The sequence below is a fragment of the Leucoraja erinacea genome, chromosome 6 (assembly GCF_028641065.1).
Source record: "Leucoraja erinacea ecotype New England chromosome 6, Leri_hhj_1, whole genome shotgun sequence".
Lineage (NCBI taxonomy): Eukaryota > Metazoa > Chordata > Chondrichthyes > Rajiformes > Rajidae > Leucoraja > Leucoraja erinaceus.
Genome location: NC_073382.1, coordinates 72,954,490 through 72,982,145, shown reverse-complemented (window position 1 = coordinate 72,982,145; position 27,656 = coordinate 72,954,490). Strand labels below are relative to the sequence as shown.

The 27,656-nt window shown below is 45.5% G+C and overlaps 1 protein-coding gene across 2 annotated transcripts in view; it reads right to left on the bottom strand.

The window, feature by feature from the left end:
• LOC129698312 (protein diaphanous homolog 3-like) overlaps nt 1-27,656 on the bottom strand; it is a 463,901-nt gene that overhangs the window by 281,425 nt on the left and 154,820 nt on the right. For both annotated transcript variants that reach the window (XM_055637392.1, XM_055637391.1), the window contains exon 17: nt 9,417-9,531. In XM_055637392.1, coding sequence (XP_055493367.1) covers nt 9,417-9,531 — 115 coding nt within the window. The remainder of the gene's footprint in view (nt 1-9,416; nt 9,532-27,656) is intronic.

The window sequence follows — 27,656 nt, the reverse complement described above, 5'->3', positions numbered from 1 at the left end:
GCGCCGAGCCACAAATATCAAGCAGGACACATCCCACCCTGCCAACCACTTTTTTACTCTGCTACCCTCTGGGAGGCGATTCAGGACTCTGAACGCTCGCACTGGTAGACTAAAAAATAGTTTCTACCCATGTGCGATAAAAGAGCTAAATTCCAACAGAGAACACTGGGGAAGCAAAATGTAATTCCAAGAAATGCCGCCAAATTCTTTTAAATTCTTTTAAAATACCTATTATTATTTTATTAATAAGTGTACATATGTGTTTGTATTTTTTTTAACCGGAGGAGATGTAATGGAATTTCGTTGGACAGTATTATGCAATGACAATAAACGTATTCATTTATTCATTCATTCAATCATTCATCAATTCATTCATTCGTTCGTTCATTCATTAAATCATTCATTCATTTGTTCATTCGTTCATTCATCCATTCATTCATTCATTCATTCATTAAAATCTCCCTAACTACAAGAGTAGTATTAGTTTAATATATATACCAAGTTTATTCACCTCATGAAATAACATGGTGTTTTAGTTTGGACAGAGTGTAACTCTAATATTACTTCATAAGTAGATTTCAAGTTCACAAAATATTCTGCTGTTTTGTGAAAATCTATAAAAAAATATTCATCATTGCAATTCAAATCAGTTGGTCAAAACGTAGATCAGTTCAAATTCGGCAACTGATTGCAAAGGCCTGCAGCACCATAGATACTCCGTAAAATACATTGATGATATGAAATGAAATTAGCCCTGCAATATTGACATGGCCATTTTCTAGAAAACCGAAACAGGTATACACCCAAAGCATATCACGCTGCAGAACTTCAACAAACTTTGCTCTTTCTTCATCCTTTCACAATGTTGGTGAAATTATCTACCTGGTGGCTTAAATCAATTTTCTAATAGTAACAGAAATAACAGTCTGTTTTTACAATATTCTGGATGTAATCCAAAAAATTAATCTTCTATCTATCTATATACTATTAAAACTCTGTCTGTGTGTGTGTGTGTGTTTATTTGTGGGTGTCAGGTTCGGCCTTTGATTCCTTGGTACGCCAAAACCACACGCTGAAACCGTGATTTTTTCCATTTCGCTAGCTAATTCACTTTTACATTCACTCATGCACTCCTCAAAACATTTGGACATTTTTATGTACACATTTTTTAATAAAATCCCCCCCCCCCCCCCCACCACTCAATTTTTAAAATCTAAACGGCTCTTACCAGCTGCGACTTCTCAATGCCCACATGCCAACCAATCCAGGCCCACCTGCCTCCAGTATGCCTCCAAGTACGCTCGCACCACACCTCCCGCTGCTGGACTGCAGCCTCCCCCACCCATCAACTCTCTCCCCCATCCTCTCCGTCCTCACCCCCCTCCTCTCCCCCCCTTCACCCCCATCACCCCCCCCGCCCTCCCGCCCCGTACTTGGGGTCTGAAGCGCCGAGGATGCGAGGCCATGGAGCTGAGGCTCACTCTGAGGCCGACGTGTGTGTGTGTGTGTGTGTGTGTGTGTGTGTGTGTGTGTGTGTGTGTGTGTGTGTGTGTGTGTGTGTGTGTGTGTGTGTGTGTGTGTGTGTGTGTGTGTGTGTGTGTGTGTGTGTGTGAGATTAAATGTTCAGATCTTTTCAGATTAAATTTCTGGCCTTTGATTCCTTGGTCTGCCAAAACCACACGCAAATCCACTCCTCATTACATTTAAACACTTTTATGTACACATTTTAAAATAAAATCCCCCCCCCCCCACTCAATTTTTAAAATCTAAACGGCTCTTACCAGCTGCGACTTCACAATGCCCACATGCCAACCAATCCAGGCCCACCTGCCTCCAGTATGCCTCCAAGTACGCTCGCACCACACCTCCCGCTGCTGGACTCCAGCCCCTCCCCCCCCCCCCCCATCAACTCTCTCTCCCCCATCCTCTCCTTCCTCACCCCCCCCTCCTCTCCCCCCTTTACCCCCACTTCACCCCCACCCCGCCCTCCCCCTCCTTCCAAAGTCCACAATCAGTTCCTTTGTTTTGCTGGTGTTGAGGGCCAGGTTATTGCGCTGGCACCATATGGTCAGTAGCTCGATCTCTCTTCTATACTCTGACTCATCTCCATCAGTGATACGTCCCACAACAGTGGTGTCGTCAGCGAACTTGATGATGGAGTTCGCACTGTGACTGGCTACGCAGTCATGAGTATAGAGTGAGTACAGCAGGAGGCTGAGCACGCAGCCTTGAGGTGCTCCCGTGCTGATTGTTATCGAGGCTGACACATTTCCACCAATACGAACAGACTGTGGTCTGTGAATGAGGAGGTCGAGGAACCAATTGCAGAGGGATGCGCAGAGACCCAGTTCTGCGAGTTTGGTAACCAGCTTAGAGGGGATGATTGTGTTAAATGCCGACCTGTAATCGATGAATAACAGCCTGACATATGAGTTTTTGTTGTTCAAGTGGTCCAGAGCGGAGTGGAGGGCCAGCGCGATCGCATCCACCGTTGATCTGTTGCGGCGGTAAGCAAACTGCAGTGGGTCCAGGTTTTTGTCGAGGTAGGAGTTGATTTGCTCCATGATCAACCTCCCTCATCACCACCGGCGTTAGTGCCACTGGTCGATAGTCATTGAGGCACGTCACCTTACTCTTCTTGGGCACTGGTATAATTGATGCCCTTTTAAAGCAGGTAGCTCGAGTACCTATAACTACAAGGTGACCCCACTACTTCACCGTCTCTTCACCTTTTTTTAATTTTAAGCCCTGTTAAAAAATGTTAGCTGGAGGAAGTAGTAGTGCTTACTGGGAACGAGCTGCCAATGGAAGTGGTGAAATGGGTACAATTACAACATCTAAATGACACTAGACAGAAACATGGAAAGGAACAGTTTTGGAGGGATATGGGCAAGGTGCAGGCAAGCGAGACGAGCTTGGTGAGAAAACTTGGTTGGTATGGACTGAAGCGTCCATTTCTGTGTGTATAATTCACTGGCATTATCACGTTACCCAAATGGCTGGGTGCTTCTAGAATTTTCTGTTTTTTCCCCAATTTTATTTAAATCACTTTCCATATCCAGTTGAGCAATTTGCAAATTTGTTGCCTTGTTTTCTTTAAATTGCAACATTTAACTATTGGAAATGTATTTGGCTTTAAAGAGGATAAAACATACTATCTACAGATTTCATCACTGTCCACTGCCAATTCTGTTCCACTATCAAGCAGTGAACAGAACTTCACTGCTGCTTTCACTTTTAACTTGTATCCTTGTCCAGCTGTTGAACTGAAATTTGCAGTTCACTAATATGCTGAGAGTTCAAAGCAGAGCTCAGGGTCAGAGTTGCCAATAAAGCCAGAGTTGTTAAATCTGATTCACTATGCAATACTGTTATGCACTTCCAAGAAAATCTATGAATTTCAAAAATAGAAATTTCATTCTGAATTAGTAAATTCACAATTAAACACATATGTGATCATTCAACGTTCCACAACTGATTCATTTTGGAACTATTCACAAACCAAATCCTTCCATTGGGAGTTTGCTGTCAAGTAAACAAATTATATCAACATGTAATTAGTTGGTTTTCATTTAATGGCAGGAAGGGATGTTTAATTTTTCTGTAATCTTATCATTCCCCTACTCTACATCTCAGGCTATTATATTGAGAAGTACATGATGTTGTAGTGCGTGGGTCTCAAAATGAGGCAAGTAGTCCGCAGTTTGAGAAGCACTTTACTTTATTTCCTCCCGGTTCAGGGGAAGACGAAACCAGGGGAAAGATGGCACCCAAACCCTGCCTTTTATACCCTCCGGCTAAGGACCGCCTCCGGACTGCACCACTCCTGTGCCGAGGGGTTCGGCAGTATAATGGGACGACCCTTAGGAGCCGCCACAGGACCCCCCCCCCAGAACCAGAGGCACAAAACGCACCGGCGGGCGCACGACCCGGCCGGCCCGCGTGCGGAAGTCAGCAGATCCCGGGGCTTGCGGGGGCGTAGGTGGAGGGACAGGTGGAGGGACCGGCGGGAGGACAGGTGGAGTGACAGGTGGAGGGAGTCGTGAGGGGGGACGCCCTCGGGGCCGAGGTTGAGCAACCAGCACCGGCTGGTCAATGTCCAGGTGCGCCGGCTTTAAACGGTCAATCGACACGGCCTCCGGCCGGCCCCCCATGTCCAGGACAAAAGTCGACTGCCCGTGTTCCAGCACCCGGAACGGGCCCTCGTACGGCCTCTGAAGTGGCGTCCGGTGGGCATCACGGCGCAGGAAGACGTATGGGCAGTCCGTGAGGGCCATTGGCACGTGTGGGCGAAATGTCCCATGGCGGGATGTCGGGACGGGTGCGAGCCTGCCAACTCGCTTGCGAAGGTGTTGAAGGGTGGAGGAGGGCGTTTCCTGCTGCTCCGGCGCCGACGGCACGAACTCCCCGGGCACTGTGAGTGTCGACCCGTACACCAGCTCCGCCGATGATGAGGCCAAGTCCTCTTTGGGAGCGGTCCGGATGCCCAGCATGACCCACGGCAACTCGTCCATCCAGTCCGGGCCGGTGAGCCGTGCCTTCAATGCCGCCTTCAGCTGCCGGTGGAACCTCTCCACCAGACCGTTAGCCTGCGGGTGGTAAGCCGTGGTGTGGTGCAGCTGCACCCCCAGCAAGCGAGCCATGGCTGACCACAGCTCGGAGGTGAACTGTGGCCCCCGGTCGGAGGAGATGTGCGCCGGCACCCCGAAGCGAGCAATCCAGTGCGCGGACAACGCACGAGCACACGTAGCCGATGAGGTGTCAGCCAACGGAATGGCCTCCGGCCACCGCGTGAAGCGGTCCACCATGGTCAAAAGGTGGGTGATGCCCCGGGACGGTGGAAGGGGCCCCACAATGTCCACGTGGAGATGGTCGAACCGCCGGTGAGGTAGACCGAACTCCTGGAGAGGTGCGCGGACATGGCGCTGGATCTTTGCTGTCTGGCACGGGATGCAGGTGCGAGCCCAATGGGCAACCTGCTTGCGCAGACCGTGCCACATGAAGCGAGCTGCCACCAGTGCCGTTGTCGCCCGGATTGATGGGTGAGCCAGTCCGTGGATGACCTCGAACACTCTCCGGCGCCAGGTGGCAGGGACGATGGGGCGCGGCTGACCGGACGACACATCGCACAGGATTGTCATACCCCCAGGACCGAGAGGGACATCCTCAAGACGGAGTCCGGAGATGGCAGTCCGGTAGGTGGGCACCTCGTCGTCCGTGAGCTGTGCCGCCGCCAGAGCAGAATAGTCCAATCCGGGCGCCACCTCGAACACGGCATTTATAGCAGGGCGGGACAATGCGGCGGCCACCCGGTTCTCTTTCCCCTTGACGTAGCGGATGGCTGTGGTGTACTCGGAGATGTAAGCCAACTGCCGCTGCTGACGTGCGGACCAGGGGTCGGAAACCTTCTGCAGGGCGAAAGTGAGCGGCTTATGGTCGGTGTAGGCGGTGAACGGGCGGCCCTCCAGGAAGTAACGAAAATGGCGCACAGCCAGGTACAGAGCCAGGAGCTCACGATCGAACGCACTGTACTTGGTCTGCGCGCGGTTGAGGTGCCGACTGAAGAAGGCCAGAGGCCGCCAAACTCCGCCCGTCAGCTGCTCCAGTACAGCACCAACTGCCGACTCCGAGGCATCCACAGTGAGAGCAGTCGGGGCATCTTCCCGCGGGTGCACCAGCAGCACGGCCCGAGCAAGGGCCTCCTTCGCGCCGTCGAAAGCTGCCTCCGCCTCGTGGGTCCACTCAACGCTCTTCTGCTGCCCACCCGCCAGAAGTTGATACAGGGGCCGCATGATGTGGGCCGCGGATGGCACGAAACGATGGTAGAATGCCACCATGCCGACAAATTCCTGCAGGCCACGCACCGTGCGTGGGCGGGGAAACCGACGGACGGCGTCAACCCTGTCAGGTAGGGGAACCGCGCCTTGCGCAGTCACGCGGTGGCCGAGAAAGTCAATTTCGTTGACCCCAAAACGGCACTTGTCCAGGTTGATGGCCAAACCATGCTCGCTGAGCCGCTGACAGAGCTGTCGAAGGTGAGCGCAGTGTTCCTGCTGCGAGCGGCTGGCCACCAGGATGTCGTCCAGGTACACGAACACGAATTCGAGGTCACGACAAACCCCGTCCATGAGGCGCTGAAAGGCCTGTGCAGCGTTTTTGAGGCCGAACGGCATCCGAGTAAACTCGTAAAGCCCGAATGGCGTGATGATAGCCGTCTTGGGTACGTCATCCGGGTGAACCGGGATCTGGTTATAACCCCGCACCAGATCCACTTTTGAAAAAAATGTGGCCCCAGCCAAATGGGCCGTGAAGTCCTGGATGTGGGGTACGGGGTATCGATCCGCTGTTGTTGCAGCGTTCAGCCGTCGGTAATCCCCACAAGGTCGCCAGCCCCCGCTTGACTTAGGGACCATGTGGAGTGGGGACGCCCAAGGGCTGCTCGAAGGGCGGACGATCCCCAAGGCCTCCATCGTGCGGAATTCCCGCCGTGCCAGACGCAGTTTATCTGGTGGCAGTCGTCGTGCTCGTGCATGGAGGGGTGGGCCGGTAGTCGGGATATAATGTACAACTCCGTGGCTGGGGGTTGCTGAATGAAACTGCGGAGTGAGAATGTCCGGGAACGCAGCCAAGATTCGTGCGTATCGGGAGTCCACGGACGCCAGTGGCCGTCCCACCGGTTGACCCAAGCGCAACGTGATCGGCTCCATTGTAGTGGCGTTGACCAAACGCTGACGCCCGACGTCCACCATGAGGGAATGCGTCCGGAGAAAATCGGCCCCGAGCAATGGTTGGGAGACGTCGGCAACGGTAAAGTTCCATGAAAAATGGCAGGAGCCGAGCACGATGGGAACCATGCGCAGTCCATATGTGCGGATGGGGCTGCCGTTCGCCGCGGTGAGGACGGGCCCCCGCTTACCGGAACGAATGTCGGCCAGCGAAGGGGGCAGGACGCTGAGCTCCGCACCTGTATCCACGAGGAAGCGGGTCCCGGAGCGCCGATCCCAAGCGAAAAGGCGGTGAATTTGGCCGGCCACCGCGGGGACTATTGGCAGCCGGCCCAGGCGTTTCCCGGGAACGTGCATGGCTGGCGGCATTGTCGTGCTGCAGCACCCCAGCGCTGATGGAAATAGCACCAGCTCCTTGTGTTTGTGCTATTTTGAGCTTGCCTGCCCCTGCTGGTGGTGCCTGCAGCTTGCTGGCGCTGGACTGCAGGTGCAGTACCCCTCACTGCCGCTGGGGGTAATCGAGCGGGCCGTCGGGCTGGAGCTGTCACTCCTTCCACAGCTCCCCCGCCCCACCGGAGGAAATCGGGAGCTGCTGGGGTGACGTCATCGGTGTGCCTGCCGACGGCCAGCGCGTTGACGTCATCGGCGTGCCTGCCGACGGCCAGCGCGTTGACGTCATCCGGGCGCGTCGACCTCAGCGCGACCTCGTCTCTGCTGACGCCCAGCGCGCTGACGTCATCAGGGCGCGCCATCCACATGGCGTCGGCGCGCCTCCCGAGGGCCCGAAGGTCGGCAAACGAGGCGTCGGTGAGTTGCAATCGAATGTAGGCCGGCAGCAGATGCAGGTAAGTGTACTCGAACAACAGGCACGGCGTGTGCCCGTCTAATAACGCCACCATTTCCTTTAGGAGGGTAGATGGCCGCCGGTCGCCCAGGCCACCCATATGCAGGATCCTACCTGCCCGCTCCATCCTACTTAGTCCGTAAATTTGGAGCAGGAGCTGTTTCAGGCCGAGGTATTTGTTATTGTCCGGGGGGGCTGCGAGGAAGTCCGATACTTCTTCCACCGCATCCTGGTCGAGGGCTCCCACCAGGTAATAGAAACGGGTGGCATCGACCGTGATGCCCCGCAGGTTGAACTGGGCCTCCGCCTGCTGGAACCAGATGAGCGGCCGTGTGGTCCAGAAGCTGGGCAGTTTCACGGAGACCGCGTCCAGAGACAGGGTCGGGCTGGCGTGTGAGGAGGTAGGGCTTTGTTCGGTCTCCATCATGATGCCAATGGAGCGTCGGGGGTCACCAATGTAGTGCGTGGGTCTCAAAATGAGGCAAGTAGTCCGCAGTTTGAGAAGCACTTTACTTTATTTCCTCCCGGTTCAGGGGAAGACGAAACCAGGGGAAAGATGGCACCCAAACCCTGCCTTTTATACCCTCCGGCTAAGGACCGCCTCCGGACTGCACCACTCCTGTGCCGAGGGGTTCGGCAGTATAATGGGACGACCCTTAGGAGCCGCCACAATGTTGCATTTATATTTTGCTTTAAAATAAAAATCATCAGTTGCACAACAAACTAGCGACAAACATGAGTACGCATACATTTTAAAGTAAACTTGTGAAATTATTCCATCATTCGCTGTTAGTCAAAAGAATGAGAATAGAGATGAATAAATCTGTTTGCTGATGGTAGGATTTGGCGAGTGATATTCCCTAGTTTAGAACCAAGGGTGTCAGTATTCCACCGATAATGCTGTCATGAAGTGGAATTGAGGTACAGTTCTGCCAGGATCCAAGTGAATGGTGAAATATACTAAACAACTTACGAGTATATTCTTGGTCCAGTAATGAAACTTTGTATGTTAAAGAAATATAAATATGAATAGAACTATTTTTCAATCACTCTCTTCATTGAAATCTTATTTCATTCAAAACAATTCAAAAATTGATTTTTGATTTAATTCAGATTTAACACAAAAATTGTTTAGAATCAAATGAAAATGAATTGTCCCTTGGTTAAATCAATTTTCATGAGGCAAAATGAAACTAAAATATACCCCCAAAAAAATAATAAATATCTGCAGTTCTATCATGTCACATATATTACAAGGATTCTGCCTTTCCAGTTCCCAACAAGTGTCTTGTGGCATTGCTGGGGATACTGTGATTACTAAAATTTAAAATAATCTTGTGACATTCAAAAAAAGTCTGTAGTTAAATTAGGACCATGTCAATTAGATGTGTTTCTGCAATTAGTGGGGTAGGGTTAATGAAAAGGATGTACTTCTAGGATCAGAGCCTGCGAGCATCATAAAGACCTTTTTTTTTAAACTTGTATTATGCCTGAAGCCTCTTCCCAATGCCTGCCTGTAGAGGTTCAAACCTACTCAGATAGGTCCTCTAAGTTATGTTGATCCAAGTCTCAAGATTTATGCAGATCTCCCTCTGCATGAATGGCAGGCATCACCTGCAGACAATGTATGAGCAATGTTTATGATCATGGAAAGCTGGAGGGCATTTCACAACATTGTGTACATCAGCCTGCCAGATATGTTATTTTCAAATTCTAAAAAAACATGCTCAGCTCTGAAAGGATAAAATGAGATATACTTTTCCGCAAAGATCCAGATGTAAAACTAGTTCTGAATACTTTGGGTACTACACAAACAGAAACATTTGTGTTAAAAATCAACCCAATACCTCGTTTCTGTGCTCCAAATATTTCACTTATCCGAGCAAACAGGTCCGGACTTTCATATTTATCTTCTTTTGCTTTTATCCAGAAACAGTTCTCAGGCATTTCAAGTGGTCTGATCTGTGGGAACAAATAATACATCAAAAACCTACCATTAAAATAACAGGCTGTTACATATTTACATTTTGATTAAATTATTTAATTATTTTAAAATTACCAAGTTAAATAGTTGACTGAAAAGTGTACATGGTTGCATGAAAGCAGATCTTCTGCCTGGGCACCAGTTCTTCTGTGGAAGTCTGCAAGTCCAGCGCTGCTAAAAGTATAAGCTGGAAAAGGCATCATGCCACTTTTGGTGCTGGCTACTTTTTCGTTGCACCAGTGAACTCCCATATGTAGTTCAACAGGACACAGCAAACTTCCACAGAGGTTCCAGTTCTTAGGCTTGGACACTGGGAGTGTCTGATATCTGGGAGTCCACATCTCCGAGGATATGACATGGGCATCACACGCCGCAGCACTCGTGAGTAAGGCAAGGCAGCGCCTTTACCACCTCAGGAAATTGAGGAAATTCAGAGTGTCTCCGAGGATCCTCCAGTGCTTCTAGGCAGTGGCAGTGGAAAGCATCTTGTCCGGGAACATTACCATCTGGTTTGGGAATTGCTCTGCCAAGGACAAGAAGGCTCTGCAGAGAGTAGTGCGTTCGGCCGAACGTACTATGGGAGTGAAGTCACTTGCCCCCCCTGCAGGAACTATACATCAGGAGGTGCATCTCCAGAGCCAACAATATCATGAGAGACCCCTTCCACCCCTGCAACGGACTGTTCCAGCTGCTACGGTCAGGCAAACGCCTCCGTTGCCATATGGTGAGAACGGAGAGGTTGAGAAGGAGTTTCTTCCCAGAGGCCATTCGGACTGTCAACGCCTATCTCACCAGGAACTAACTCTACTGAACGTTTTTCCTTCCATTATTTATTATGTAAAAGAATATGTGTGTTATGATTGTGTTTATAGTTTGTTTGGTTGGTTGGTTGTTTGTCTTTTGCACAAAAGTCCGCGAGCATTGCCACTTTCATTTCACTGCACATCTCGTATGTGTATGTGACAAATAAACTTGACTTGACTTGACTTGGTCTACTGAACTTGCATCAGTTCACACCAGGATTAAGCATTCTAGTCCAATTGAAAATATTTGCTTGGAAGACAATTCTATTTATTAATTTAATATAATGGCATGAATTTTTTTTTTTTAAGTGTTAATTTGCTTATGATGCTTCTCAGGTATGTTGCATATTTATGACTTCCCAGACTTTGCACCTTTAGACCTTGTTGTACTACAGAGTAGCATGTCATGTGGATGCACTGGGAGCCACACACCCAATGGAAAACTGCACTAGGATCATTTAGGATGAAACAGCAGTAGAGAAGAGCAGTAACAAAGAACCAACCGCTGGCTGCTCTTTCAAAAACAAAAGGAAACAGACATTTAGCAAGATCTATGTACAAAATTCTATTTATAAGTGTTGGAAATGCAAAATAAATATACAATTTAAATGTTTGGTTGATTTACATTTCAACCATTCAATTTCACATTAGATGTCCTGCTAATAGGCATATTTTGGATATAGAGAACTAGAATTTGCAGTCACAGTTAATGGGAATTAATTTCTGGTCCCTGAATCACCCAAAACATTTGTGCTTTTGTGCACTTTTTTCTTCACTACTTTCCATTTTTCTATTATTTGTCCTCATTTTTTGCTCATTTTGAAATCCATTTAATAGCCCATTGAAAGAAATTACTGTACATTGCTGTTTTTCATATATTTCATATATGAAAGTGTTTTTCATATATTGTATTTAGCAAAACTGCTTACATTTACAAAAGTAAGCAATCCCTACAAAATGTTCCAGCTTCTGTTTCAACGGATTGGCAACTGGTTCAGACCAAGACGTGAACCTGGAATATTCATATTCTAAACAACTCATTTATTCTCGTAAAATCATTGCTGCACCGTCAGAAAAATTATATTGTGATTTGTATTGAGCAAAAACTTCAACTTGTCTTATGTTAAATGTTAGATAATCTGTATCACAAGACTATGATCCTAACCAACCAGTGTCCCACTGTCCTACATTCAAATACTTATCACAACCAAACCTCACTAATTTCTGAATGTAAATCCAAACATTTTCAATAGCGAGTTCGGTATTTCAACTGCGCATGCCTAGGTTATAGGTCACTCGCGATAAAAAATTCTCGCCAGCTGAGCTGCTGTGTGTATACCGAAGTGCGTTTCATCCGTATATTTCCAGTTTTGCTTCGAGGTAAGAAAACACAGGTTTCAAAACTATTAACTACGTGTATTTATGGTTCATTTGTACAAAACTATGATGATTTTGTTGGTTTTATTGCTTTATGCTTCGGTGTTTTATTGTTTTATACTTCGGATCGTAGAACTGTTATACCAGTGTCTCTAACTAACTGCTATGTTCAGTAGACATAATATTGCTTTAAGCGGTTAGTTTGAAACACTGGTATTACAGTTATACGCTCATTGCAGTTATTGGTGTTGCTAGTAAGAACTTCGGCAAACAAACTTTTATAGTTTTCTGTGATATATTTGGATTTGTTCACTCCTTGTGGTATAGTAATATAACTTTATCAATGGCAGTATGTAGGACATTGGCAGTAAGTGCAGTGATCATTCAGGTCACTTTGTGTTTTATTTTTTTAACTCAGCTGAAAATAAACAAACTGTTGAAACAGACTCTCGCTTTTGTTACTGCCATTGCAGTGTCAACCCTTGTGGGTCCATCATTTACATGCCGCTGGAAATTAAATCTCGCCCCGCACTCCTCCACTCTCTCTCTCTCTCTCACTCCTCATGAACAGCTACCCGCTACAATAGGCGGAATGGTCCTTTCTTTCGTTAATGCTACTCACAGTCACTGATGCAGCTGGTTTCACAGACTTAACCGTGACCGGCCGCATTTAACCAGGGCTCTAGGAACTCGGCATCTGATGGGAGTGAGGAGGTTTCCAGAGGGAAGGCAGGGACAACTTAGAAGCTGGCAAAATATGAGGTGCTGTTCCTCAAATTTGCATGTGGCCTCACTCTGACAGTGGAGGAGGCCTAGAACAAAAAGGGCAGTATGGGAATGGGAAGGGGTGTTAAAATGTTTGGCAATTGGGAGATCATGTAGGCCAAGGCAGAGTGAGCGTAGGTGTTCAGCGAAACAATCTCCCGGTCTGTGCTTGGTCCACACCGAGAACAAAGGATACAGCAGATAAGGGAGGAAATGCAAGGGAGGCCTTACCTAAAAACTGTTGGGGTCCCATGGAGTCGAGGGAGGAACGTCTTTGCTTAGTCTGAAGAAGGTTCAGACCTAAAAAGACTGCTTGGGGTTACTCCAGCATTTTGTGTCTATCTTTGGTGTAAACCAGAATCTGCACTTCATTCCTAAACTGAGTATAATAGTTGGCAAGTCATGTTGCAACTGTATAAAAAACCTGAGCTTAAATTGGATTATTGGGTGCTGTTCTGGTCAACCCATTATTGGAAAGGTGAAGCTTCGGTGATGCGAAGATTTACCAGGTTGTCTTTTTGAATTATATTGTCTATATGGGGAGATTGGATAAACTTCTGATTCTTTTCTCCTGAGTGTCGGAGGCCAAGGGTCGACCTATTCAAAATATGTCAAATTATGAGAGGCGGTGTAAATAGTCAGTAGGGAAGAACTGCATGTCCTTTTCTCGAGTAAAAATGTCAAATACTGGAGGGTTTGAGTGAAACGGAAAAAGTTTAAAAGGAGATGTATGAGGCAATTATGTTTTATTTTACACAGTGGTAGGTGTCTGTTGCCAAAGTAGGTGGTTGGGGCAGATATAACAGTTATATTTATGAGACATAGATAGACACATCAGAAAAGGAAGGAGTAGAGTGATATGGACCACGTGCAGGCAGATGGGATTAGTTAAGAATGGCATCATGGTTGGTATAGTGAGAATAATAGACATAGTTCCTGTGCTGTTCTATGTTCTAAATTAGTTAAAAATTTCCTATGATATTAGTATGGATTTTCATTTGAAAGCAATGTTTAATTCTTTGTCATCCATAAATAAGCTTAGACATTGAAGCTCGAGCCTCACCAAATTATAACTGTATGTAAACTTAAACAGATTAGAAAATACATTTCCTTGGTTAATCTCCTTTCTTCATACAAGACATCATTTTTATTTAATGCTTTGATTTTCAACATAAATATTCATGGAAAATATAGATAACAGTCCACTAGTCCGATAGATTTAACTCGATAAAATGGATTATATTTGAACTTTCAAACAGTAAAGTACCCTCAAAGAAAAAAATCAAATTTCAATGGACACAAGCATTAAACTCTGATCAAAGCAACAGATAAACTGAGCTTCAAATTATCTGCATCTGAAATATACCATATGTGAACAAAATTATACATTCTCTTCATAAAATCAAAAGAATAGAAGGAAGAACAGGAATTGGCCAAATGCTTTACAAGTCTGCTCCACTGCTCAGGAAGATTCAGGCTGACCTGTTCTTTCCAATGCTCTAATTTCTTCAGTGTTCCCCATAATCCTCAATAGCTGATAGCTGATCAAGTTATAATTGGAGATTTACTGTTCCTATTTAAACAATATATCGTTTTGTAATGATTAAGAATTGAATTGGATGAGTTGGGGTTTTTTTTATTTACTTTTTAGAATTTTAGTATGATGGTATCAAAAAACAACTTTTACCTTCTCTAAGTTACTGTTAATTTAATGTAATGGTATTATATATTAATTTTTTTAATTTTCTTAGCCTTTCCATTTTTAAAATAGAAGTTTTTTTTCCCCCCTGTCTTTAGACAAAGTGAATGCAGTTCTTGTTTTTCATATTTAGACCTTGGATAAATAATATGAAGTAGCTCTTGTGTTCCACAGTTAACGCGTACTTTTTAAACCATAACATTAATTTTGTTTTGGTTATTGAGTGGTAAATATGTCTTCTTTTTACGTTGGGTGCTGTTGTTAGGAGAGATGGGGGTAGGGAAGAGATTAGGTAGCGTACTGACTGTCTACTGGTCAGTTTCGGGCTTTGCTTGGGTGGGGGTCTTCCGCTTCTAGCTTCATTTTTTAAATCTGAACTACAAAAATGTCTGAAATGTCGTCACTTCTGGCTCTGCTCTAGATTTTTCTACTTCTAGTATCATGAACTATTATGCTTTAAGAAATTAACCCTTTACACACCACATGATTTTTACAAACAATATGGATAAAGTTATTAACGTTCTTTCATGGAATGTGAATGGTTTGAACCATCCCATTAAGAGGAAAAATATTTTTAAAGTTCTTTCTAGACTAAATGCTCAGATTATCTTTGTTCAGGAAACCCATGTAAGGCAAGACTACAATCAACATTTTTTTCAAGTTTTGGAGAGGACAGCAGTTTCATTCAAATTCACAGGCTAAGGTGAAAGGAGTCTCTATTTTTATTGACTCCTCAATTCCGTTTGATCATTATGAAACAATTTCTGATCCATATGGTAGATTTTTGGTGATTACATGTGTTCTTCATAACCGAAAAGTTGCTATGGTGAATTTTTATGTTGTTGTGCTGTTTGAACCCCTCGATGGACAGATTTGCATCTGATCATGTGGTTCCAAATAAATCAGCTAGTTTTATCAATTATTTTTTACTTGACTCTGAAATGTTAGAAGTCTGGAGATTCTTACACCCAAATGATAAAGAATGTTCTTTTTTCTCTCATGTATATCATGGATACTCTAGGATTGACTACTTTATAATAGATTCTCGGCTAGTTTCATCGATCACTGCATGTGAGTATGATGCAATTGCTATTTCTGATCACGCACCATTGAAACGAACAATCACACTACCTGATTCCAAGTTTAGTGCTAAACAATGGCGATTTAATGCTACTTTGCTTCAAGATCTATATTTTGTTAATTTTATTAAAGTTCAGATTGCTTTTTTCTTCTTAACAAATTCTACTGAAAAAATATCAAATGGTGTAGTCTGGGATGTTTTTAAGACATATATTCGTGGACAAATTATTTCATACTCCGCAGAATTAAAAAAACAAACTCAAAATGGAATACGTATATTGGCTGATGAAATTAAAGAAATTGATAACAAATATTCAAAAGCTCCTAGTTTAGAGCTCTATAAGAATAGAGTTGAACTCCAATTGAGACATGATTTGTTATTAGTATCACCGATTGCGAATCAGATACTTAAAACCAAAAGTCAATTTTATATACGGCGAAAAATCTGGTAAATTACTCGCTAATCAGTTGAAAGCGGTGTCGGCCAAACACCAGATAACTAAAGTGAGTAAACGGGATGGTACACTGACTGTAGACCATGATGAAATTAAGGAATCCTTTCAGGAATTCTATACCTCCCCATACCAATCAGAATTTCCTACTGATTCCAAAATAATGCATGAGTTTTTAAAGAAACTGAACTTGCCAAATTTACCACATAATGAGTCTCTGTTGTTAGATGAACCCATCACGGTGGAAGAAATACAGAAAGCAATCCTTTTGATGAATTCTGGTAAAGGTCCTGTCCCACCAGCATGCGATAGCATGCGTCTAGCGCGACCAAACATGGTCGCTTGAGGCGTACGGCCTCGCGGGGCCGATCCCACTTAGATCGCCGGAGGCGTACAAAGTTGTGCGCGGCTGGTCCCGACATCGCGCGGGGCTCCAAAAATCTTGCACTGTCCGAAAATCCCGCACGACAACGGCCTGTCGGTCCGGAGCCGCATTAAGGCTGTGCGCAGTGCCTCGACGGGTGTACGCAGCATCACGACGCCGTACGCAGCGTCTTGACGGCGTACGCCTAGCGCATGGTGTTGAGCGATGACATCACCGTCCGGCGTGCCGTTGCGTGATGACGTCACCACCCCACGCCGTGCGACGTCCAAATTCAGTCGGCCTGATTGGTGAGTATGATGTCGGGACCAGCCCAGCACAACTCCAGAGGTCGCCGCGGTTGGAAGTAGGACCGGCCCCGCGAGGCCGAACGCCTCAAGCCACCACGCTTGGCCGGGCTAGAAGCATGCAATCGTCTGCTGGTGGGACAGGCCCTTAAAGCTCATGGTTTAGATGGGTTCACATTGGAATTTTTAAAGTATTTCTCAAGTTTACTGTCTCCCTGGTTATGCAAGGTTTTTTAAAGAAGCCTTAAAGAAGCCTTAATGAATAGATTACCGCAATCCTTTTATGAAGCATCTATTTCTTTCATTCTTAAAAAAGACAAAGATCCTATAGAAGTGACATCATATAGACCTATATCACTGTTAAATGTAGATTACAAAATTCTTTCCAAAATATTAGCTATGAGATTGGAAAATATTTAACCGCAAATTATTTCTGAAGATCAGACAGGTTTTATTTAAAATCTTTACTCATACTTTAACGTTAGATTAATGAATATCGTATATACAGCGTCAAATAAAACTTCAGAATGTGTCATTTCACTTGATGCTGAGTAGAGTTTGATAGAGTAGCTTGGGAATACTTATTCAATACACTTGTATTTAAGATTGGTCCAAAATGTATTTCTTGGATCAAGCTGATATATCATATACCTCAGGCTTCTGTACTTACCAATAATCAGAGATCCCTTTTTTTCAGGCTCTTTCGAGGTACTAGGCAGGGCTGTCCTTTACTGTTTGATATCGCTTTGGAACCTCTGGGAATCCTCTAATATTTCTGGTATTGTCCGTGGGAATAAGACACATAAGCTATCTCTTTATGCAGATGATCTGTTATTATTCATTTCTAACCCTGAGAAATCTATTCTAGCAATAGTAGCTTTATTTAATAAATGTAGTAGTTTTTTCTGGTTATAAACTAAATCTTAGTAAGAGTGTCTGGATAGAGTGTCTTAGTAAGCCTGGCTGAATGACTACCGTCCAGTGGCCCTCACCTCTGGTGTCATAAAATGCTTTGAGAGGCTGGTGAAGAAACACATCTGCGCCTTCCTCCCTCGCAACATGGACGCGTTACAGTTCGCATACCGTCCGAACAGATCCACGGACGATGCGGTCTCCCAGGTTTTGCACACCACTCTCTCTCATCTTGACAGCCAGAAGGGGGGGCTACGTGAGGATGCAGTTCATAGACTTCAGTTCAGCCTTCAACACGATAGTCCCCACCAGACTGGCTGAGAAGCTACTGGAATCAGGGCTCAACACCCCCCTGTGTGCCTGGGCCCTGGACGTTCTCACCGCCAGGCCCCAGGTAGTCAAGATAGGAGGGAATACATCAAAGTCCTTCACCCTGAGCACAGGATCGCCCCAGGGTTGCGTCCTCAGCCCCCTATTGTACTTCCTGTACATACATGACTGTGTGGCAAGTTTCATCTCCAACTCAATAATCAAGTTTGCTGATGACACTGTGGTGGTGGGCCTGATTTCAGACAACGATGAGAAAGCCTACCGGGAAGAGGTGGCTGTTCTGGCACTCTGGTGTCAAGACAACAGCCTCCTCTTGAACATCAAAAAAAGTAAGGAGCTGATCGTGGACTTTAGGAGGCACATCATCCGAGGACGTACACACCATTGAGGATAAATGGGGATACTGTGGGTAGGGTGAGCTGTTTTAAATATCTGGGAGTCCACATCTCTAAGGATATGACATGGACATCACACGCCGCAGCACTCGTGAGTAAGGCAAGGCAGCGCCTTTACCACCTCAGGCAATTGTGGAAATTCAGAGTGTCTCCGAGGATCCTCCAGTGCTTCTACTAAGCAGCTGTGGAAAGCATCTTGTCCGGAAATAATGCCATCTGGTTTGGGAATTGCTCTGCCCAGTACAAGAAGGCTGAACGCACTATGGGAACTTCACTCACCCCCCTGCAGGAACTATACATCAGGAGGTGCAACTTCAGAGCCAATAAAATCATAGGAGACCACTTCCACCCCTGCAACGGACTGTTCCAGCTGCTACGGTCAGGCAAACGCCTCCGTTGCCATGCTGTGAGAACAGAGAGGTTGAGAAGGAGTTTCTTCCCAGAGGCCATTAGGACTGTAAACTCCTATCTCACCAGGGACTAACCTTTACTGTGCCACTACTGCTTTTTTTAAATTGCTGTTTTTTCCCTTTTTCCTTCTGCCCACAATATTTAATATGTAAAAGAATATGTGGTTCTATTCCATTCTGTTTGTAGTTTGTTTGTTTGGTTGTTTGTTTGTCTTTTTGCACAATGTCCGCGAACATTGCCACTTTTCATTTCACTGCACATCTCGTATGTGTATGTGACAAATAAACTTTACTTGACTTGACTTGAGTGAGCTCTTTCCATTAAACAATCTAGTTTCGAATTATGGACAGTTTCCATTTGGATTGACTACCAAATGTTTTACTTATTTAGGCATTAAGATTGCCAAGAAACACAAGGATTTATTTAAAGCCAATTTTACGCCTTTAATTGACCACATCAAACAACATGTCACTAAATGGTCACCTATGTCCTTATCTCTAATAGGCCGAATCAATGCTATTAAAGTGTTTAACTTACCAAAATCAAAAAAAGATGGTGATTTGGCACCTCCGAACCTTAGATTTTATTATTGGGCAGTTAATGCTCGCTATTTAACGTTTTGGACAAAAAATTTAGAACATACCCAATGTCCAGGATGGATAAATCTTGAACGTGATTCTATGTAAGGGCTATCATCGGCTTCTATTCTAGGGGCCTTGTTACCTTTTACAATTACGAGATTAAATAAATATACGACTAACCCAATATTAAGACATACACTTCGAATATGGTTTCAATATCGTAAGTTTTTTGGATTGAATGATTTTATTTTATCGAGTCCTATCATATCTAATTTTTTCTTCCAACCTTCTTGTACTGATCAAGCCTTTCCGTTATGGAAGAGGAAGGGATTAGTAGCTTTTCATGATTTGTTTTCGGATGGTTGTTTTATGTCTTTTGAACAACTCTCCAATAAATATAATTTACCTAACACATTTTTTTTAGATATTTACAAATTAGACATTTTTTGAGGGCTACTCTAACCTTTTTTCCGTTACCACATCAAACCGATATCTTGGATTTTTTTATATTTGAACCCTTATCAGAAGGGCTTAATAACAACTATTTATGAGTAAATTTTGAAATTAAAAAAGATACATTTGATAAAATTAAGAATGACTGGGAAAGGGAATTTCAAATTTCTTTATCTATTGAGAAACGGGAGAGGATTCTTCAATGTGTGCAAGACACGCTTTGATACAATTCAAGGTGGTTCACAGAGCTTGTATGCCAAAAGATAAGTTGGCTTGTTTTTATTGTCAAATAAATCCTACCTGTGACAGATGTAATTCTGAAGTGGCATAATTGACTCATATGTTCCTGGAGCGGGGCCTACATCACTGCCCCGCGCGGCTTGGAATGGCCGCGGGACTATGCGAGCGCACACCAGGGTCTTCAACACCAAGACCCGGTGTGCGACCTTGCATCACCCGGCGTGGCTTCAATGGCTGCGGGACAATCGCCATCGCCAGCCGGGGGCTTTTGATTTTGACTCTGACATCGGGGGGGGGGGGGGAGTGGAGGGGAGAGCTAAGTTTTTTTGGCCTTCCATCACAGCTAGGTGGTGGGTGTTTATGTAAAATGTAATTATGTTGTGTCTGGGGTTTATTTGTGTGTAATGTATGGCTGCAGAAACGGCATTTCATTTGGACCTCCAGGGGTCCAAATGACAAATAAATAGACTATTGACTATTGACTATTGATTGTTTTAGCCCTGCCCACTTTTGGAAAAATATTGGAAATAAATTTTTGATACTATCTCTGTAGTGTCAGGCATTGATTTACAACCTCACCCTATTACTGCAATTTTTGGGCTACCAATGTTAGATTCTATCCGTCTGTCCCGTTCCGCCCATCGACTGATTGCTTTTACCACATTAATTGCCAGAATATCTATTTTATTTAAATGGAAAGAATCCAATCCTCCGACCACACTCCATTGGTACTCTGAAACAATATAACCATATAACATATAACAATATAACAACATATAAACAATATCATGTTTAAATTTAGAAATAATTAGGAGTGACATTGTTGAACCCTTGGTTAAATTTGATAGGACTTGGGGAGGATTTATTCAACATTTTCATACGACATAAACTGTCCCCTCTCCAACTGTTATAATATTCTTTTTTACTGGTATACGATGGAACGGACTTGATGACAAACAAGGACTTAAATTATTGAAACTCTTTGCAGCCCAGATTATGTTTTGCTTTTTTTTGCTTTTTTCTTCTTCTTTAGTTTAGGGGGGTTTTGTTTTTTTGTTTTCTCTTTTTTTTTCTCTCTTTTTATCTTTTTGTTTTTATACATATGTTCTCTTTTTAAAACTTAACTATACAGGTGCACAACCTTTTATCCGGAGTTTCGGAAACTCAGAAAACCGGACATTTTTTCCAGGATGTCGTCTGCACACCAAAGCTCGCGTTTGGCGCCAAACTTGACCCGAAACGACCCACGGTCAACCCAGGTCTGTACTACTGTAGCGGCTGCCTCCTCTCCAGGGAGACACTTAAACATCTGTAAATCATTGCTTAAATGTTAGTCAGTTAGTTTGGAGGGCTTTTATGAGAATTCTTAGTCCCCTACCTGGTCGGAGAGGCGGGGAGCGGGCAATGCCTTACCGGGTCGCCGTGCAGTAAGCCGCGGAGCGCTGTGGCCGCCGACTCCCAACATCGCGGAGCTGGGGCTGCGGGCGTCCGGCCGCGGGCGGTGCCGGTTGTTGCTCCGACCCCGGCAACTCTACCCCTGGCTGCGCGGCGCTCCAAATCCAGCGCGGCCTGCGGCCGGACGCCCTCAGCCCCGCTCCGCGATGTTGGGAGTCGGCAGCCACAGCGCTCCGGAGCTTACCGCACGGCGACCCGGCAAGGCATTGCCCGCTCCCCGCAGGTATCCCAGCGCTGTGGATTTGGAGTGCCGCGCAGCCAGGGGTAGAGTTGCCGGGGTCGGAGCTCCAACCGGCGCCGCCCGCGATGTTGGGAGTCGGCGGCCACAGCGCTCCGGAGCTTACTGCACGGTGACCCGGTAAGGCATTGCCCGCACCCCGCCTCTCCGACCAGGTAGGGGACTAAGAATTAAAGTTTCCCCCTTCACCCCCCCACCACATAAAATCCCTCCAAACTAACTGACTAACATTTAAGCAATGATTTACAATGATTCCCCAGTCTCCGGGGAGCCGCTCCAGACTTTTCAAGCCGCCCACGCTACCTACCTAATCTACGCTAAAAATCTTCCATTTCGAAATCCGAAAAATTCCGAAATCCGAGAAGATCTGGTACCAAGGCTTGCGGATAAAAGGTTGTGCACCTGTATTTACATAAAGACCGGGAGGTCTATATTCATTGTGTATTTTGACGCTGGACTCATATTTAGGTAATACCTGCCATTAATGTAACCCTGATCCCTATGTATCAATATCACTGTTATGTTTATCATTACTTTTTTGTTCTTTTGTTTTTGCTTTTGAAAAAAACTAAAAAAGGATTTTAAAAGAAAGATTAACTCGATAACATGGATTATATTTGAACTTTCAAACAGTAGAATAGAAGGAAGAACAGGAATTGGCCAAATGCTTTACAAGTCTGCTCCACTGCTCAGGAAGATTCTGGCTGACCTGTTCTTTCCAAAGGTCTACTGTCTTCAGTGTTCCCCATGATCCCCAAATCACCTTCCAAAACTCTATATTTTTAGGATTTGTTCTCTAATATTGGGGAGGGGGGGCTGGAATTCCAGCAGTTTTGTGAATCCAATGAAAGCTACACAAATTCATCAGCTGCAAGTGATCCTTTAGAGCATGCCAAATCTTGAAGATATCTCCACAGCACGTCCACTGATGAGGATATGGCTGTGAATACCCTTCCTTAGGTCAATAACCAACTCATTCACCTGGCTTCAATTGAAAGCAAGATTATTATCCTGACAACATGACACAAGGTTCTTGACCTCTTTTATGTACTTTGTTTCATCATTCTTGTATATCTGGCCAACAAGTCTTATCATTGGCAAACTTAAAGATCGAGTTGGCTTTGTACTTTGCCATACAGCCACGGGTGTACAGCGAATAAAACTGCGCACACATCCCTGGGGGCACAAGGGTGGCGTGTTAGGGAGGAGGAGGTTTGCCGATCAGGAAGTCCAGAAGCCAGTTGGAGATGGAGGTCCCAAGGCTAAGCCCCAGAAGTTTAAAGATGAGCTTAATCAGTATTAATGTGTTGAAGGCTGATCTGTAGTCAATAAAGTGCATCCTGATATATATTCTCATTGTCAAAGCAATCCTGATTATGTAGTGCAAAAAAGATGGGCTTATTGGCTCTATGTTTATTTTTCCTGTGTTTAAATTAGAGGGGGTTATCATTGTCCTTAAGACTGGTGCAAATGTGGGCCAAAGCACTATATTATGTTAGAACCAAGAGGCACTCATCATTGTGGCAGGTCACTTTATTTTTCTTGGGAACTGGAATAATCCTTGACGAAAATGAGGACAGAAGACTGTTTAAGTGAGAGGTGGAAGATGTTGACAAACTCTGTGGCCAATTGATTGATACACAATTTCACAACTCGGCCAGGACTCCATCAACTTTCCCAGTTTACCATCACAAAAGTAAATCTAACTTGCTCCACAGAGATATTTGAGACAGAGCAAGGGGGAGATAAGGCGGACGCGTCTCAGTGAAGCTTTGCTTACCTGTTCAAAATGGGCATGAATGGCTCCTAGCAAACAATGATCTTTTCTACATGTTCCTTGATCGGCATCTCTTTTGATGTCTCGTTTTCACACCTTACCCTTCCTTATCTGCGTCTCCCTCTCCCCTCTCAGTCTGAAGAAGGGTCTCGACCCAAAACGTCATCCATTCCTTCTATCCAGAAATGTTGACTGTCCCGCTGAGTTACTCCAGCATTTTGTGTCTATCTTCTATAAATGGCATCGCGTTCATCCATTGCCAGGATATCTCCAACTTCGGATTGTAACTCATGATCGTAATTCAGGCCCTGCCACAGTCACCTGGGATCCACAATTTAATTGAAGTTCCAACTTGTTTTGGAGATCCTCTTTCTTGAATGCCTTGGATTTGGATGTTTGCAGAGCCAGAGTCTCCCTGTCCATCCAGTTTCTAGTTAACGTAGATGCTTAAGGGCCTGTCCCACTTAGGAGATCTTTTTGGCGACTGTCACAGTCGCAGCAGATCGCCGAAAAAGCGGCGAATGGAGCCCCCCTACGACAATGTCTACAACAATGTCTACGACAATGTCTACGACAACCTACCACCTAGTCGACGTGAAGCTACGGCAAGCTACCGACAACCAGCGACCCAATCATCGCGACTTAGGACGTCCACCTACGACCACACAGGCGACACCCTACGACAACCCAAGTCAACGTACGTCCACGTACAAGCTACGACAAGCAACCACCCTGTCGGCGACAACGGATGAAAACTGAAGACAATTCAGTTGCCGGAACCTGTCGCCGGTTGACGTAGATAGTCGCCAATGGAATTCACCAAAGTCAGCACCCTGCGACAACCAACGTCACATGGCGTCAACCTGCGCCATCCTGGCGACAACCTATGACAGCACTGACGACAGGAGAAGACGAGCTACATCAAGTCCACAGTTGCTGAAATTTTTTGAACATTTCAAAATCCAGCGGCGACCAGAAAAGCGTTACGACTCTTTAGGCGACTTGAGGAGACCACTCACGACCATAAAGGCGTCACCCCACGATCATGTGAAAACAGCCTAGTCGCCGAAGAAATCGCCTAAGTAGGACACGCCATTTATAGATCCAAAGTATACCACCCAGGGCTCGAAATTAGCGGTTGCCCAGGTGCCAATGACCACCCAAAGTGCCACCTGGCAACCTAAACCCCGAGTCACTTGCCCGGCTTGGCACTTGAGATACTGGTTTATACTAAAGATAGACACAAAAAACTGGAGTAACTCAGCGGGTCAGGCAGCATCTCTGGAGTAAAAGGAACGTGACGTTTCGTGTGGACGACAGCTGTGCGGGACAAAGATACTAGGTGCTGGGTGACGGAGCGTCTGTGCGAATGACAGGCCCCGTACAGCAACAGCAGCGCCCGCGACAGCGGCTCCATCTCCTCCTCCTCCCGCACCCCGCCCACCCTGATAGCGGCCGCTGCTTTCAAATCTGCTAACGGCGATAACCACTTTCAAAACAAACCCTCTCGCATGCCGAGGCCAGGAGAAGGGAAGGAGGGGGATGCCTCCTTCCGCTGTCTGATGCAGTTGCATCAAAGATCCTATAGCTATAGGATGTTTGAGCTCCACCGCTCGGCCCCGCACCTTGCTGTTGGCTGGCGGAGGAGGGGAGGTGGTGCCGAGGAGATCCCAACCGCCTCCCCCTTTGGCGGCGGCACTTTGCGGTGGACAGGGACGGTCAAGGCAGCGGTGCGATGTTGTCCGAGGAGCGCTGACCTTTCTTCCTCCCCACCTCCCCCCTCTCTCTCTCTCTCTCTCTCTCTTGTACGCCCCCCTCCACCGCTCTTATCCTGGGACCCGTCCTCTCCATCCCGCACTGATCCCCATTCCCGACTCTATTCAGTCCTCACTTACATCCCCTTAGCTCCCCTCCCCATCTAACCCACCCACCCAATCTATTCATCCTGTGCTGATCACCCTATCCACCTCACATTGATTCTCCTGCCACCCCCCATCCATCCTACACTGGTCCCCCAATTCATCCTGTACTGACCCCCCTTCCCATCCATACTGCACTGCTACACCCATTCATCCTGCACTGCTCCCCCATCCATCCTGTACTGATCCCCCATTCATACTGCACTGCTCCCCCATTCATCCTGTACAGATCCTCCCATTCATTCTGTACTGATCCACTCTGTACTGATTCATCCTGTACTGACCCCTCATTCATCCTGTACTGATCCCATCATTCATCCTGTACTGATCCCATTCATCCTGTACCGATCACCATTCATATTTTACTGATCCCCCAATTCATCCTGTACTGTTCCCCTCATTCATCCTGTAGTGATTCTCCATTCATCCTGCACAGACCCTCCGATACACACTGTACTGACCCCTCCCTCCAATTCATCCTGTACTGAACCCCCCATTCATCCTGTACTGATCCCTCCCATCCCACCTGGGCTGATCCCCCCCCCTCCATCCTGTCCTGTCCCCCCCCCCCCCCCATTCAAGAAGAATGGGGGGAACAGTCTGAAGAAAGGTCTCAACCCGAAACGTTGCCTATTTCCTTCGCTTCATAGATGCTGCCTCAACCGCTGATTTTCTCCAGCATTTTTGTTTACCCCCATTGATCCTGTACTGATCCCCCCCATTGATCCTGTCCTGAACCCCCCATCCATCCCGTACTGATCTCCCCCATTCAACACCACTGACATCCCCCGTGCTCTCCCCTCACAATTTTACATACTCCAACTAACACGTACAAATTCACCTGCCTCAATCCATCCATTCCGCACCAATTACCTTCTCAACCCCCTCGACCGTCATCAACCCACCCTGCACCGATTCACACCCCCCCCCCTCCCTGACCCTATTTCTTCAGAGCGAACATTGACTATGTTTGATAATGGAATGCAATCAAATGTGTTTTAATTCCCAATGTTATTATTTGTTTTAGTCCATAAAGATGGATTAATTAAATTGTGAACACGTGAAACATTAAAACCGCAGTGTTCGATTGTAACTGCTACCGTTGACAGGTTATTACAGAATTCATTTTAACGGCAAATCAATGCTCTTAATATGGAGTATCAGTACTGTAGTTATTTAATGAGCAACATTCACAACTATACGTTGGATTTATCCAGGTACAGTCGGTGATATACATCACAAATTTGGCCAGGAGATATTTCAGTTGAAATTTTAACGTTAATTCTGAAGTGGAAATGATGGAAACAGCATTTATCAATAATTTTTATTTTAACCTGGTGCGTACAAACTGGATATCTTCATTGCTGTACACAACATGTACATCTAATCTGAATGTCCAGTAATATGGCGTTTTGATACCTTTACACATATTACCAAAAGAACATTTGCTGCAGTTATATTCTTTGGCCATCTCTTGTCAGTAAGTGTAATGTTTCACCTGTCAGATGGGTATAGTCGGTTTTAACAGCAATTATCATAAAATGCCTTTAGAAATGTCCATGCAACCTGTATGTGTTGTTATGGATAAATTATTTGGGAAGCGAGAGTGTTTCTGTGCCAATAGCAATAACGACCCATGCTATGGCCATGTTATGGTATTTTTCGGTCCTTCACAGAAAACATGCTTGCATCAATCTATAGTGTTTAAGAGGGAACTGCAGATGCTGGAGAATCTATAGTGTGCTTGGTTAAGCATATATGTTACCATGGTCCAGAATTTATTGACACGGGTTGATCATACGCTGAATAATCCAACTACATTTTTGTTTGGAAGTGGAAAGAAACTAATAGAAATTGCATTAATTGCAATGTGTAAAAAGAGTTGAGATGCTGTATTATAATTTTGCTGCATGTCATTGTGGTATATATCATGTCTTGATTGGTGAATATGTTTAGTTTGCGACTTTATTTGAAGCAGAAATAAGATGTGAATGCTTCATTGAGCAGTATTCCGAGTGGTAACTACGCAATTCGTCCAAGCACATTATCGCACGGGTCATGAAAACCGTCTTAAATGACCACCTAAACTGTCATTTGACAACCTAAAAAGCTGCCTAGGTTGACCGGCTGGCAATAGGGAAAAAAAGTTAAGTGAGAGCCCTGCCACCTCATCTGTGAAACACGGTTGTGGGGGTGTTAGGGCCTGGGCATGTATGGCTGCTGAAGGTACTGGCTCACTTATCTTCATTGATGATACAACTGCTGATGGTAGTAGCATAATGAATTCTGAAGTGTATAGACATATCCTATCTGCTCAAGTTGAAACAAATGCCTCAAAACTCATTGGCCAGCAGTTCATTCTACAGCAAGACAATGATGCCAAACATAATGCTAAAGCAACAAAGGAGTTTATCAAAGCCAAAAAATGGTCAATTCTTGAGTAGCCAAGTCAATCACCCGATCTGAACCCAATTGAGCATGCTTTTTATATGCTGAAGAGAAAACTGAAGGTGACTATCTTCCTAAGCTAAAGATGGCTGCAATACA